Source organism: Protomyctophum bolini (genome assembly GCF_963924005.1).
Source record: "Protomyctophum bolini genome assembly, chromosome: 5".
Lineage (NCBI taxonomy): Eukaryota > Metazoa > Chordata > Actinopteri > Myctophiformes > Myctophidae > Protomyctophum > Protomyctophum bolini.
Window position 1 is genome coordinate 30678358 of NC_137866.1, and position 16554 is coordinate 30694911.

Consider the following 16554-nt stretch of genomic DNA (forward strand, 5'->3'; position numbering starts at 1 on the left):
GGCCTCAGCCCTAAATGGATTACGGTAGTTGCCAAATGTTGTGATGGCCAAAATGGCTGTTTTCTGCAAAGATTGGGTTCTCTTTAAATGAAGAAAAAAACAAAACAAAAACACAGTAATGGATGTTTGCCTTTCCTTTCACAGGTGCATTCCCTGTCTCTTGTGCTAAACAAGAAAACCAATGAGCTTGCGAAAGCAAGTGTTTCCAAATTATCTGCACATCTGGAATTTACTGGTTTGTAAAATAAAACAAAAAGGCCATAACATGTACAATGCTCTCTGCATTCATAATAATAATATACCATTCATCAAATAATCGCCATTCATGATCGAAATAGTGTAAATAGTTACTTTACAACATTGTGATTTAATGTCCTTACACCAAATGTTATATATTTCAGAGGGTGACATGGAATTGCACGGGAGTCTGGGAAGCTTATCTCTGAGTGACCTCACCCCACACGGTGACCTGTACAGAGAACGCTTCACCACACGGGGAGGGGAGGCCTTGGTGTTCAACATCTACAAGTATGTACAGTATCACTTAGTTCCATTGTGCTATAATTGCTTAACCCATTTAGTTCGCTCTGAAAGAATATATATTCAAAGATGTGGCCACATTTTCACGAATTTTAAAAAATAGCAGATGTACAAGCTCGATCTACGAGCTTGTAGATCTTGTAGATTGTACTGTACATGGCAAGGGCTAAGAGGGCAATTGACGTACAGGAGGGGCTCAACCATTTCCCTCTTTGAAAGGTATGGCGAGCCCGACCCAGACCTGGAGCGGGAATGTGACATCAAGGTGTCCCTCCAGATGGCCTCGGTGCAGTACGTGCACACCCAGCGCTTCCAGGCCGAGGTGGTGGCCTTCATCCAACATTTCACCCAGTTACAGGATGTCCTCGGCAGGCAGAGGGCCGCCATGGAGGGCCAAGCCGTGAGTGATCGTTTCCTTAACCCATTAAGATTTCTGAAAAACCTATAGCTGTATGTATGTCAGACTTGTCAGTGGTGCTCAAACCTTTTCATGTCAAGGACCCCCAGAATTATATATACTAGCCCTTACCCGTTGTGAGATATTTGCCCCCCTCTTGTGGCCGTGGGGGGTACTGCGCCCGGGTGCATTGCCCATCGTGTGGTGATGTAACAACAATATTTGTACAGTAAATATGACAGTTGCGTCTGTAAAAAGTAGCCTAGCCGGTTTCTGGGAGCGTGCAGGTTTTTTTTGGCATGGAGAGATGTGTGCTAATAGTGTGGCTCGGTCGGAGATAGACCACATACGGATAAACGGGGGTAAACGGCTGTTTTTATTCACTAATAAATTCATTATTAATCATTAATGTGTCAAATCGAAAAAAGGGCTCTGTTAAGACCTCCATATTCATATGGTCAATGCCTGTGTGAAAAGTGGGAGTGATTCGATAGTCAATGATGAGATAACGCACTTTCAGTGACATTCAGACAGACAGACATTCAGACATTCGCTGAATTATAGTATGATTTGGCCACAGACCCCAATCTGAAAATATTTTCACACATTATTATTTAAAAAAAGAAAAGAAAAAAAAGCAGATCTACAAGCTCATAGCGTGGCACCCGGTGCTGCTTTATGAGCTTGTATATCTGCTATTTTTCAATAGCTAAAGTATTAAATAATGTGGCTAAAGTGACACAGATGTGTTCCAGGCCTTAACAGAAAGAAACTGGACCTTTATCAAGCCGCTACATTTCCACGTAGTGCATGTCACATCAAAGGGCATGGCACATCAAAGGTTAAAATTAATCTTCTGGGCATTGCAAGAAGCCAGTCTTTCTTGTGCCCCCGTGTCCTGTTAAGAACAAGATTATCCCACTGGCATTAAGTCTGTCACTGTGTGCTGTCTTATCAAGAATACCAAGATGAGAGGACAGCGGGAGGCACAGAGACCTGCCACCTCGCATTAAGGTCCCCACCACGCTGACTCAGTCTCAGGACACCAGACATCTTTGGTTTGGGCTGTGGGCCAACCGTGGCTTAACATTTGGCAAGCCTTGGCTTAAGCAGAAGCTTATGGCTGTATTATGTCACTCCTTACTGTGTTTGATCCAAAGTACATACTTGGTTTCCTTTGATTAGCCGAGAGCTGGCTAAATATAGATTCACACTAACCCACCCCTCTTTTACAATCTCCCTCTTTACTCTTTATAGCTACCCTATTGGCCTGAATATTAGACTACTTTTTTTCCAATGGAAATATCCTAAACAACGGGGTCATATTATAATTGGGGACTAGACTATTTGACATTCAATGTTATTTTTCCACAAATGAGTCTCGAAAAATGGTGGTCGTCTTATAATCAGAGTCGTCATATATTCGGGACAATACAGGTAACTTTATTTTCCGTATATATGTACTGTAGGCTCTACAGTAATTTTCAGAAAAAAAGGTCTGAGAATAAAATCACAATAACAATCGCCCTGTTCCTTTCCGAATTTAGCTGTTGACCGTTTGAATCCCCAGAGTCTCTTGAGCAAGGCATTTAACCCCTTAGTGTTAAAGTTCCAGACTCCAAAGGTCTATTGGGCAATCGAAGGCTGGCCTCGGCCGTCTGTATGATGACCCAAAGTCCACCTGGCTCCATTGCCATTTTGAACTGTATATGTTTTCATAGATGGTATCACTGCATCATTATAGGATAAGATTGTAAATAAAGTTATTAAACACACACACACACACACACACACACACACACACACACACACACACACACACACACACACACCTTAATTTCTCACTCACATGCAGATTTTTTCCCTGCCTCACACTCCTCCTCTGGTGTTTGTGTGTGCAGGTGCGTGACCACCCTCAGAGGGCGTCTCGGGTGCTGTTGGACATCGAGGCGGGCGCCCCCGTGCTCTTAATCCCAGAGAGTTCCTGCTCGCCGCGCCTCATCGTGGCCAACCTGGGCCAGCTGCGCATACGCAACCGCTTCCTTCCCGCCGGCAGCCATGGTACCTTCTCGCTCTGGGACAAGGTAGAGAAACTTACCATGGTCCATTGCTTTTTCCCTTCTCTGGTGAGTCCTGTGGCACACCGTTTCCACCCAAGCAATTAACTCCCCCTTATTAATTACCGGTATGCACTTCTGCCCACCGCTTAACAACTGTATTGATCGAGCTGTTAATGCTGTCAAAAACTTTATCATACTTGACATCTAAATTCAACGTACTGTAGTTCCGAGAACAGCGGCGAGAACGGCCGTTAATACAAACCTACACTTAACTGCTTTCCTTTGGAAACCATCCCAGTCAAAGCACGTAACAGCCCCTAAAGTTCGTTTGTTGTGCAATGCAGTTATTTTTAAAATCTCTGAATCAGTTCAGGTCGTATCTGATACTTCAGTGACTGCGGAGAGCAAAGGTCCGTTTCTCAGTGGATTTATCATATATGAATGTAAAAAAACAAATTGAGCCCCCATGTAACTCGTTGCGGGCAAAAGGAGCCCCAAATCCATATGGCCACCTAAAATTATTTCTGCTTTAAGTACATGTGACGTGTCAAACTAGGGGTTTTTCATGATTCAGAATCCATTCCATGCATTCGTTTTTCACAAAAAACACTCCTTGGGCTAAAAACGGTCATAGCTGTCATCACAAAAATGTGATGAGGTCAGCACATTTGAGCACAATTGGGCACATTTGGGCATGGGGGCTCAATTTGTTTTTTAACCTTCATAGATGATAAATCCACTGAGAAACTGACCTTTTCTCTCCACGGTCACGGAAGTATCAGATACGACCCCACTAAATTGATTCCACCTGGAAACCATGTTGAATGTAGATGTCCCCAGACGTATCTCTGGTCGTCTGGCAACGCAAAGCCAGGGAAAACCCTGTTACCAAAAATGCCTTGTTATACTGGCTAGGATGCTGCATGCTCTCATCCAGCATGCCTGGAGCTCAGTGGGAAATGCTTTATATATGCAGTGCTCCCTAAATTATTGTGCATTATAGTTAATGCGATTACATGACATTGTTGTAATTCTCACACCACTTTTATTAATGTTTTATTAACAGTTTCATAATATGTGTAATGTCGAAGGGAGGAGAGATAGTGTATGCTGTAATAGAATTTCACCATCCGTCTTGTATTGTCTGTGAAGAATTTGATATTGCATGCAAATTCATACAAGGATCCATCTATTTACAAGGTACAAGGAAATAACGCATTTCTTTTGGTTTGGAGTGAGTGAACAACCTGTGGATGCATGTGTGGTGGACTGGACTTTTACTCTGAAACTGGTTTTGCATGTACAAGGTACAAGGAATGCACTGCTTTTTTTGGTGAATAAGCTCCTTCACCAAGAGATAGTTTAAAGTGATCGTGACATTTTTTCCCATATTTTTTGTAGGTTTTCTGAGCTCAATTGCACCCAAAAAACGCAAACTTTTAACATTTCAGTAGATTTTCTGTGGTTTGGGGTTTTCTGGCTCAAACAAGTGCTCTGATTTGCCTGTGGACTGTGAGGTAAGAGTCCACAAATCCCATATATGACTTTGATTTTGCCTGTTTTCATTGCAGTTCAAAAAGCTTCAGAACACACAGAGAAAACCACAGAAAATCCACTGAATGTTCAAAGTTCAGGTTGTGTGTGTGTAATTGAGGTCATGAAAACTAATACAAAAAACAAAATATAGAAAAAAGAAATTAATGTCATGAAACCTTTAATATTTCCATGTTGATGCATATGTGGACTACATTAACCTCTTAAGTCAAGGTTCAAGGTTCACTTATTTGTCAAATAGCAAAAAATAACAGATCTACAAGCTCACAACACTCCAGGCTTCTTCTGTATGCACGGTACACCGTGTGGTAAAGCATTTAGCATGCTAACGCTGATGCTGTTATTCAAAAACATTATTCGCTGAAACCGTAGTAGTGTATTCCTTTAATAAATGTATTTGATTTTGACCCCATCAACAACAATCTTGTTTTGAGTCATTTTATAAAACATGCAGCGAGGTTCAAAGGGGTCTTTGCTGCAGTCTAAAACTGGAAACTCTTGATTTTCTGAGATGATGACAGATGTGATTTTAATGGTGTTTAGTTGTTTTGTGTTGTTGTTGTTTTTTTTGCGAACCAGCTATATTTCTATGGACATGAAAGTAATTGATAATGTGATTTAAGTTACACATTGCTCAATTAACCAAAAGGCTAACTTTGTGCCTGCTCCTTATCCCTTACAAAGCACCGCGTGCAGCAGCAGCAGCAGCAGAGTGCTGCAGAGACCCAGAGCACGGCAGCAAGGACCACTGAGGAGGAGAAGCCCTCCTCCTCCTCCACCTCAGGACTACCCATGGACAGACCACAACACCTCGACCTACTGGGGGGAATACCTGAGGACGAGGACTCTCAGAACCCAGGTTAGGTCACGCATCTGTGTCACCTTATATCATTTAACCATTATTCTAAACAATCACATTGGACCAACCAGATGAATTGCTTGAGTGTTATAGCTCATTTTTCAACACCTGTCCACAGGGGCTTTTCTAAACCCAATTAAAAGTACACTATAATCAGAATCAAATCAGACACAATATATAATACAGCAGGATTCCTAGAGGGGGTTCCAAATGGACCCATGCAGGTGTTTTCGGGAGATTGTAATGATGGTGATTGGCTGACCTGAGTTGTCGGCTTAACTGATTGGCAGAGCTTCGCATAGCGTTTGGGCCACTATGAGTGGAACTTGCATCATTCCCGACTTGATTGGCCCCAAGTAGGCCTAATTTTAATTATCGTACATCATCATACATCATCTCATTCCGGCCAATCACAATTGACATCCTTACTTTTCTTTTTATTCGCTATGGGGTGCTCAGCCAATCAAATCATTGCTACAGGGGTACACACAAACACACAAAGCTGGGCATAGGAGGGGCTAGAGCCCCTCAAAAAAGAAAAACAATGGGTGGAGGCCTGAGGTATTTCTTGGCCTACTGCAGCGTGCACATTCTGCTGAGTGGTTGCATCATGATCTCCCTGTTTGCCTTTGGCCTGGCCTGGCGTGAATGGGTAGAAACAACGCACCACAACCGAAATAAAAATAATTCAGTGTAAAATAGTATAATAAATAATTATACCTTTTTTGTACATGGAATGGTAAAAGGGCATAACATGAAATCAAAAGGATGAATTTTTAATCTGACTTCTATAATCAGACCAGATGAATCCCCTGGAAATCGGCATCATCTTCCTATTGTTTTAATTGGTTTCAGAAGAGCACGTGTGCCTGCTGGACTGCATTGCTCTGGACCTCCAGGAGATGGACATCTTTGCAGCGGAGCGCCTGCCCAGTCAGCTGTGGGACGGCGGCGGGAAGCAGCCCCCAGACTCCTCCTCCTCCGGTGACCTGGTGTTCCCCTCCTACTCTGTCCGCCGCAGCGGAGACACGCTGCTGAAGGAGCGCTGCCGCCTCAAGCTCAAAGTGGAGCGAAATCTGGACAAGTGGGTCGGATTTGTACTTAAGCTTGCTTGTGTGCCGGAAATAAGCTGAGTTGTTTTAACGTCCGATAATTTTCTTTAGTTTAGTGACGGTTGCTTCCCCATTGACCTGTTATTTATATTTGAGGTGGGGATTTGTTTGACAGATGGTGTGTGTGTGTGTGTTAGATCTGCTATTTTCCTAGCATTTTTTACCTTTTTCGTTCCCCCGACTACACCATATTTAATAAGGGAACTGAAAGAGACACTAAAACTAAGCCTTTCCAAAATAAATACAACTTATTTTTTTCAACTAGCACAAAACCTGCTTTAAAAACATACAAAACAAAACTGAAACTCTATAAAAAGCTTTGTCGTTTTGTCTCCCAGGGAGCTGAGTCATGCGGTCCCAGATCTGTCCATCCATGGCAGCCTGTCGTCGGTCCACTGCTCTCTGGACCTGGAGCGCTACCAGCTGATCCGAGGCCTGCTGGACAACAACCTGGGGGAGCCTGTGGAGGAGTTCCTGAGACCCTACAACCTGCAGGACCCCAGCAGCCACGTGAGAGAGAGAAGCCCACGCACGCACGCACGCAATACAATTGTATCGTACGAAACACTGAAGACTAACCTGTAAAACAAGCGCCCCCTCAACGACCATCGACACCCAAGCACTGCAAAACAGAGTCTCCCGGTGCTGGACAATAGGTTGATGCAGTGTAAAAGAGAGAAGAGTCACACAGCTTCAGCTCCACAGTGTTTTACAATGCGTGAATTCCGTTTGTGTCCGAGCATAGGCATGGTAACGCCCCGCCTGCCTGTGATTGGCCTACCGACATCCGAGGTGGATATGCTGGATAGTCTGTTGCAAGGTTTCTCCGTGGTGGGAAATAAATAATATTATAATGGTATGATACAAGAGAACGCTAACTAAGTTTTATTTTTGTAGAAGAGGCAAATTAATATTGTTTATGCCGTTTGCTTTCATGGAATAATTGATTGAATTTGAACATGCACGCCATAATATGATTTGATTTGGGTGTGTTCTAAAATAAAGTGTTTGTGTTGATTATTGTGTAATTTGTAATTTGTGTAAATTTGAAACATTATTGTACTATAAAAAGGTCTATTTTCTATCTATTTATGTCTATTTTGTAATAGTATTAGTTTACTATAATTAGATAGTGTTGACTTGATAATCAACACTAACACTTTATTTAGAACACACCCAAATGAAATCATAGTACAACATACCAGTATGTGTTCAATCAATTATTCAATCAAAGCAAACGGCATAAACGATATTAGTTTGCCTCTTCTACAGAAATAAAACGTACAAGTCGCGCGTGTCAAGCTGTCATTCTCTTGTAGCCTATTATTTATTTCTCAATCTCACCACGGAGTAACCTCGCGTCTCGGAGGACAGTCAAGACGGGCAGTGTCAGTAGACCAATAATAGAAAAGGCCACCACATAAACAAACACGTTTGGGAAAAAAGAAGCTCACATACAGCCATAAACACAGTGGTGGAAAAAGTACCCAAGTTTTTAACTGAAGTAAAACTAGTATCAATACTGCAATAGAACTGCTCTGTTACAAGATGCAAGTCCGGAATTAGTATTGGCATCAAAATGTACTTAAAGTACTAAAAATAATAGTACGCATTATGCATACTTTTGTCGGTGTGAAACACGATGTGCAATCAAGATAAATGATTGCGCATAATTGCGTTAAATTCAAATTTCTTTATTTTCCTTTCGGAACTTTATTTGTGCAGTGGGCAACAACAACAACAGACAAACACAGCCTATACACAGATACCCTCATCTGGAGATAAAAATACAAACTACATGAATAAAACTATAGTGCAGTAAGTAAAGGCGTGGTTAAGAACTAAAGTGTCCCTCTGTGTGTGAGACCACAGAGACTGAACTCGCACACCCACTTTGACCTGTTCCCTAGACGGTGTTGGGCGGTGACGTGTACACCAGTATGTCCTTGCTGGTGGACATGATGGACGTCAGCCTGGAGCTTCTGGACGGCCCAAAAGCCACCGGACACAAGCACTCACTAGCCAGGTAGGATCAGAGCCACCGGACACAAGTACTCACTAGCGAGGTAGGATCAGAGCCACCGGACACAAGCACTCACTAGCGAGGTAGGATCAGAGGACTTGATGCTGACCTATTGTTTTGCCTTTTTGAAATGGCTACTAAAACAGGAAAGCAACTTCCTAGAACTAGAGAGACATCAAATGTGTAATGGGTAATGCAATGTTTCCAAGGTGAATTAAGCAATATTACACGAGAGGGTGTGGGTTAACGTGATTATTGCCACGACAGTGATGCGGTCAGGAACGAGACGGAGTCGAGTTCCGCAAGCATCACTGAAGTGGCAATAATCACGTTAACCCACACCCTCGAGTGTAATATTGCAATTCTACCACAGTTACCCTTAAAACTATTAAAATCGCTGAAAGAATATATTTTTTTAATGACAGATGTAGTCACTACGACCACAACCTTCCCAAGAAACTAGCTAGCCTAGCCACCGAGTTTGCTAGCGCTCTGGGAGAACAGAGCAGGTGAATTCTTTGTTTTGATTAGGTGGTGAACAGTGCTGGTTTAACCCATGGCTAGAAGGCTGTTTCAACCAATCAGATTGCTTCCTCGAAACGACCTGTGGTAGAATTGTATGTACATCCAGTACAAGATATACAAGCTCACAGCAAGTCACTTGCGAGCTAGTACATCTGCAATTTTATTGATTCATAAATCTTTTGTTGAACCCAAATCTTCTTCGGGTCGCATTTGAAGAATCACCATGCCATTCTGGTGGATTAAATAGCAATTTTATTTGAACTCTCATAACAATTTCCTGTCTTCTCGCCAATAGGTTTGATTTCATGAAATCCAAGGTGCTGTTTGAGAGTTACTCCAACGGCTCCAAGAACGTCAACCTGGTGTCTCATTCTCTGCTGGCGTACGACACGCGGCCCCCTGGACCGAGGAGAGCCTCCGGGACGTACGACACCCGGACCCCTGGGACGAGGAGAGGCTCCGAGGCCCACGGTGGCACCAAGAACAACGTGTTCAACTGCATCCTGCAGCCCTCCAGGACGGGTACCAACCGGGCCTCACTGCAGCTGGAACTGCACTACAGGTGCCATTTAGCCAGGGACACATTATTATGGCTCTTTTTCACTTCAGGTTTTCTAGTTAAAAGAACTAGGCAAGAAGAAGAAAAAACACTTTCAGTCTAAATCAGTGGTTTTCAACCAGTGGTCCGGGGACCACCAGTGGTCCTTGAGGGGGTTCCAGGTGGTCCCCAGCTAAATGATAATTGGGAACCAAATGGATTATAGATGTTTAACTCTTGAGAGTATAAAATTAAACCAAAATTTAAATATTATGGAAAAGTTCATTTTCTTCCGTAATATAATTAAAAAAGTGAAACTTTCATATATTCTAGATTAATTGTGCATAAATTGAAACATTTTAAACCTTTTTTTGTTTGAATCTTGATGATTATGGAATACAGCTCATGAAAATCCTATCTCAAAATATTAGAATATTTTACGAGACCACAAAATAAATATTTTTTAATCGAGAAATCTCTGTGGGGTTCAGGTCAGGCCAGTTGACTGGTCAGTTAAGCACAGAAATACCGTGGTCAGTACACCTATTATAGTTGTTTTTTGCTCTGTGGGAAAGTGTCAAATCCAGCTGGAAACGAAAATTAGCATCTCCATGAAGCTTGTTAACATACTGAAGCACAAAGTGCTCTAAGGGGGCATTCACACTATGGTCCCGGGTGCGCATTTGGAACCACTTAGCAGATGTTGTGGTAGTGTGAATGCTGCGTACCGTTCCCCTGAGTTGATCACCCAACCAGTACACGGGACCACATGGAAGTAGTCTCGGGACCGATTGAAGTGTACTCGGATACGGATCGCTGCAATGTGAAAGCATTTGAATACAGTTGAATGAAGTGTACTCGGGTTGCGGAAGAAACAAGGCCAAGGACAATGGCCAGCGGGGACCAGGGAACCGTATCCGGGAACAGTTTGAATCAATCGGACTCGGTGTGAATTCCCCCTTAATTAAATATCCTGGTAGAAGGACTTTGGAGTGCTGGCTAGTGGCTATTTCTCTATTAAGAACTAGGAAACCCCAACTGTGCTGTGAAACTAATCTGACCTAACTCAGCCGTTGTCTGTGTTTCCTCCAGGTGCACGAGAGAGTCCTCCTGCTTCACGGTGGTCCTGAACAACCTGAGGGTCTTCCTGATCTTCGATTGGCTCCAGCTGGTGCGGGACTTCCTTCGCATGCCGGCCGAGAAGGGTACTGCAGGCGGTGGCGACGCCCAGCCTCGCCAACGCTGGCCCAGTGGCGGCAGCGACCCGGGCATGTCCAGCGGGGCCGTCATGCCCAAGACGGTGAAGAGCGGCGTGGTGACCAAGAGGTCCACGGTGCCCGTCACTCAGGAACACAAACTGGAGGTCAAGGTCAATGTGACAGGTCAGAGACTGGCAGCAGAAAAGACTACAGCTGTTTCAATGGGCTATATGATGCACACCGCGTCCCTACTTCCTTCACAGGTGTTACTGATGATACTAATTTAGGCTCTGTTCCATTTAGTGTCCAGTGGTTCTCAAACCTTTTTAATTTCAAGGACCCCCATAACTCTGAGAGTGTACAAATGGAACCAAATGGACACAAATGGCTCCATTTGTACACTGAGAGTTACACGCCCATTTGGAATCTGTCAGGAGTTCCAAAGTTCCACTCAAGGACACTTTTAGACCATTGGTGTAGCAGCTTGTTTCCAGTGAGCCGACATGCACAACAGCAGCACCCCAACTCTGCTTGACCGGAATGGAACGGAGCCTTCATTAGTGTCCTCATCGGTAACACCTGTGAAGGAAGTAGGGTCCGGGATAGGGGCCCCAAGTTCTTTCCAAAATGGCGCGTGATGTGCATAGAGCCCCATTGCAGTCGTTTCAATTCAATGACGGTGATCTCCCAACGTTTTCATTTGACTCTCTTTTCATTGATGTGATTGTGTTTGGGTTCTCAGGTACAGAGTTTGTGGTTGTGGAGGATTCATCCTGTCTGGACACCAACGCTATCATTCTGAAGGGCACAACCGTTCTGACCTACAAACCTCGCCTGCTAGACAGGCCTTTCTCTGGCAGCCTGGCCGGAATAGAGGTGACTGAACATGACTAGTTAGCCCATTTAGACCTGAGGCCGAAAAACAAAAAAACTGTTTCTATGTCAGTGGTGCTCAACCATTTTCATGTCAAGGACCCCCAGAATTATCTGTATTTGGCCGCGGACCCCCATCTGAAAATATGTAGTTCCAGGGACCCCCCCCCCCCAGAAGCAAAGATTTAAGTAAGAATGAAAGAATATATATCCAAAGATTTGTGCCCCATTTTCATGATTTTTCAGCAGATTTACAAGCTCGTAGATCTGCTATTTTATAACATAATGCTTAACAGTTAACACCCAAAGGGGTTCCCTTCCTGAATGAGTTAGTTAATAGTTTCCCAACAAACTAAGGAATGCGGATTTGCGTTCACCTCTTTACCTGCGACGATTTGTGACTTTTTGTCATGGCGGCAAGACTAACTGTTCACTCCAAAATTAGTTAATAGTCCAGGCAGACTCTTCACATACTAGAGCCTGTCTGAAATAAATGTCAGAGCTGAATATGAAATACATGCTTATGGAGCTAGGTGTAATGTTACAGTCCACAGAAGTTAACCTTTCTCAAGTCGCTGTATTCTGACATTACTCTATAAGCCATATCTCCAACACTGGTGGGTCAAACTGAACAATCAAATCAATTTGAAGCTATGATTCCCTGCTTTCATATGACATAAAAATAAACAAAAGGGAAAAAATGCAATGACTTATCCGCGGCCAGAAACGGTCACATTTGATTCCTTGTGACGAGCGTTGTCTCCCCGTCTCCCCCCAGGTGTTCTCTTGTCGTCTGGGCAGTGAGCAGGAGACGGCGCTGTCCATCATTGACCCCGTCAACATTCAGGTGGAGCTGTGCGGCAGCCCCACCTACCAGAGCAGCACTGGCCTGTTGGACGCCTTTAACATAGAGGACTTCCCCCCGCTACTGGAGGTTAGCACGTTAGTAGCCTCGGAAACTCTGACATTTTTATTTCCAGGGAGAAAAGAAAAAGTCTGGGACTGAGTCCACTTCAATTCAGCATAGAGTAGCGCAAACGTCGCTCACTCTCTGCTGATTTCTGATCGTCTGCACCTTTGTTAAATTTACGCACACACGTACACACACACTCCTCTCTCTCTCTGTCGCTCTAATGTCGCGCAACTGCATCTAGATTCTCCCAGCGGATCCTGCCGGGAGCTGCCTGTGCCATAGAAAGCATAGGTGGACCCCAGGCTAGCACGTTAGCAGCTTATAGGTCCTTTAACATAGATACTTATCGGTACTTTCAGACGGGCATCGATTAACGCAGATGTTGTCGCCTGGATCAACGACAGGTCTGCTCAATGCGAGTGTAAAAACTAAAAAAAGAAGCTCAACAGAATCCAGGTCTAGTCAGTCGCGGGTGTGTGCGCAATACGAGCATGTGTGCGGCAATTTCACGAGACCACGCTCACGTAAATACGCTTGCGTTGTCGGCCCTCGACTTCTCCACGCATACAGAAAAAACTAATACTGTGAAAATATTACTAGGCGCGTTAATCGCTGCCCATTTGAAAGGACCTTAAAGCCGAATAATGCTGGGAGAGAGGTATCATATCGCTGAGGGGAAATTGGAATGTTAGGAGGAGATCCATAGAGTAAGACAGAGTTACGACATGGATGATGAATTGTGATCATGTAAATGGTATTGCATATCATGGCAAAGTCAGTGAAATATGATAGTATATTGATGCGTATATAAAGTATACGATATCAAACTTGTAACAATGTAACCAAAACCAAATATCCGTTGATTTTCATTTAAAAAACAATGCCTTCTTCTGATGCAGTGCAGGACTTTAGCCTCCAGACGCTCAGTATCGTGAGCCTAAAGTTTAACAGAATCTGTCAGCAACATAGAGGCTAATTCATTGAGCCCTTGTCTGTGTCTGGTGGTGTTGTGACAGATCCAGTTCCCTGTGCTAGACATTCGTCTGTCCTACAACGACGTTCTTCTCTTATTCTTCTCTTGTCATGTTGTGACAGATCCAGTTCCCTGCGCTAGACATTCGTCTGTCCTACAACGACGTTCTTCTCTTCCTGGCCATCGCCAGGTCCATCCCTACGGCCACCGCAGCGCTGCCCACTGACCCCACCGACGCGTCCACAGTCACCACTGAGCCAGCGGTGTCGCAAAAAGACATCTTCAGGCACAAGACTGAGGCCTTGATAGGTACGGTAGTAAACCCACCCAGTCCAAGTGGTGGTCATTTGAGGGAAAACGGCATGCATCGGTAACTGAATATTATTGTCAGGATCAAGTCTTGGGTTTAAATGTATTGAGCTTTTAAATTATGGCAAGTTAAATTATAGCAAGGTAACTAACTACACAACGCAAACCCAAGAGTGATTTTACTTCAACAACCAATCCAAAGGCCTAAGTGAATTTGTTTTCTTTCCCATTGTGTTCCGTTTAATTATGTTTTTCCCAAACCATCTGTGGAGTTTCTTTGACACACCTTGTCCCACATTTTACTTAAATGTGTTGCTTGTTTATTTTAAAATCATGAGTCAGAGCCTAGCGCATATCTTTTGATCTGAATGTTTGAGCGATGATGCTCCAATAGAATTGAGCATTCAAAGATCCCATCCCTTCTTGTTCTTAGCGGGCCAGCTGAACCGTTTGCAGGACCTCGGCTTCAGGAAAGAAGACTGCAAGACAGCCTTAGTTCGCTGTAAAGGTGAGACCAGCCTTGAATCCATGCTGGGTGGATCTTTTAGACCGACAGAACACAGGGTGGATCTTTTAGACCGACAGAACACAGTCAAATCTCCAATTTGTTTACATTTATACACACTTGGAGTACTGTAACATTTGATTGGATTGTACTGTGAATAAATGCTTGAAATAGCCTAAATGTTTCCCATGGATTTGATTGATTCATTGAATAGGTCAGATTGTCAATAACGCTAAATAAAAATATATTAAAATTAATACAAACTAGTCCATACCCGTTCGGGGATATGATATGACATACCCAATCCCTACCTCTCTCTCTCTTTCTCTCTCTCCCCCCTTCTCTCTATCTCCCCCTCTTTCTCTCGGCTCCCCTCTTCCTCCCCTGCCCCCCCCTTCTATCTCTCACTTATAATGGGTGTCCCAAAGAATGACACACCTTCCAGTCAATCACACTGTGTGCAATATCTGCGGACGCATTCCGTCCTCAAATTTTGAGGACGAAATATCTAGAATTATTAGTTCTAATAGATATTTGAGTGTTAACGGTTTCCGCTATACCCTCAGGCCAGCTGGACCAAGCTGCCACGTGGCTCCTGGAGAACGCAGACAACGTGACGGGCCAGGGCAGGGCCCGGGCTGACTCGGGCTCCACCAGCCACTCTGCGCCGCTGTCTGGCGTGGAGGTCAAGGCTGAGAGCGTGTGCATCTGCCTCATCGACGACTGTCTGGACTGTGACATTCCACTGGGAGAGGTCACCTTCTCCCGTGAGTGGACGTCACATTACTTTAACCAATCTGTATGATAGACTATGTTAATACAATATAATTACTACATCTGCAGTGGATGCACAGAAACTCTTCCATTGGGAAATTTAGATCCAGGTGTCGGATAGAACCGAATCTCAAAAAAAAAGTTTCATGCAGTAGCCTTTTCAATGAATTCAATTCCAGTTGCTGGAAAAACATGCCTCTTTGGCTGCTGCAATACATTCAACTTAATTACATACATTTTGATCATATTTGATGCAGAGACATAGAAGGGACAGGGCCTTCTATGTCTCTGCCACCGACCTCTGGAATGAACTCCCCAATGATCTCAGAGTTGCCCCCTCCCTCAAAACCTCACTCAAAACCCACCTCTTCAAGATTCCCCAGCTGAGGTCTGGTTAAGATGTCCCCCCATCCCTTGCTTAGCCTTTCATGTTTTTAACCTAGCACTGACATTTTACTTTACTAATTAGCGCTTTGGGTACCTACTTAGAAAAGCGATATATAAATCTGAGCTATTATTATTATTATTACAACTTGGCACCAGCTTATGATTTGTTTTTAACCTAGCACTGACATTTTTCTTGCCTTGTTTTTTCTTGAATTGTTCCTACTGTTTCCTATTGTTCCAACTTAGCACCAGCTTATGATTTGTGTTGAAGAACATGCTGAAGTGTCAAGTTGCTGTTTCTCACGGCAGGGTTGTACGTACTGCAGCGCATCGGCTCCACCCAGGAGGGCAACGCCAGCTTCACGCTGTCGGGAGATTACTACAACAGAGAGTTGTCTGGTAAGGAAAGATTGTTGAAATAATATGTCATTGGAATGCCCTTATTGCAACATTAAATAGACTTCAGGGGCTTGCTAACGGTATTGATCTCATAGGTCCCATTTGAGTACATTTTTGCAAAGTTTAGCTTTCAGTGTTGGGCTCAAGAGTACTCGAACGGCGGGTATTTGAAGCGGAACTCAATGTCACTCCTTTGATGTGTTCCAGAGGGTTAAAAAACCCTATATACTTTGTTGTACATCAAATAGCAAATCTACAGAGACTGTTCCGCAGAATTGTTTGGATATTATTGCCAAATGTTCACCTATATCATACATGGGCAACTGGCGGCCCGGGGGGGAACATGCGGCCCCCACCTTCACTTAATGTGGCTCACAGGTTAATTTCACAATACTGATATATTATTGATTTCAGCTGTTACAATTCCAAACATGCAAACATGACCCACTTTAATTACTTCTAAATTCGTAGCTTAATGAGTAGTATTAAAAATGTAATCTTTTTTTATGTCCAATGTATTTATATTTAGTTCATAACTATAATTAAAGGCATTTGAAATTAAATACCATTTTTACTTTTGAATTCAAAAATAGCAAAAATAGCCGATCTACTTG

The 16554-nt window shown here is 43.5% G+C and overlaps 1 protein-coding gene across 3 annotated transcripts in view; it reads left to right on the forward strand.

The window, feature by feature from the left end:
• The window catches only part of vps13d (vacuolar protein sorting 13 homolog D), an 87962-nt gene that overhangs the window by 25091 nt on the left and 46317 nt on the right, over positions 1–16554 (forward strand). For 2 of the 3 annotated variants that reach the window (XM_080764117.1, XM_080764116.1), the window contains 16 exons: positions 145–235; positions 402–528; positions 760–940; positions 2839–3021; positions 5236–5410; positions 6266–6494; positions 6861–7032; positions 8433–8548; positions 9366–9632; positions 10701–10990; positions 11550–11683; positions 12459–12614; positions 13689–13875; positions 14309–14383; positions 14947–15147; positions 15851–15940. In XM_080764117.1, coding sequence (XP_080620243.1) covers positions 145–235; positions 402–528; positions 760–940; positions 2839–3021; positions 5236–5410; positions 6266–6494; positions 6861–7032; positions 8433–8548; positions 9366–9632; positions 10701–10990; positions 11550–11683; positions 12459–12614; positions 13689–13875; positions 14309–14383; positions 14947–15147; positions 15851–15940 — 2674 coding nt within the window. The remainder of the gene's footprint in view (positions 1–144; positions 236–401; positions 529–759; positions 941–2838; positions 3022–5235; positions 5411–6265; positions 6495–6860; positions 7033–8432; positions 8549–9365; positions 9633–10700; positions 10991–11549; positions 11684–12458; positions 12615–13688; positions 13876–14308; positions 14384–14946; positions 15148–15850; positions 15941–16554) is intronic. The other variant, XM_080764118.1, reaches the window with a different exon arrangement.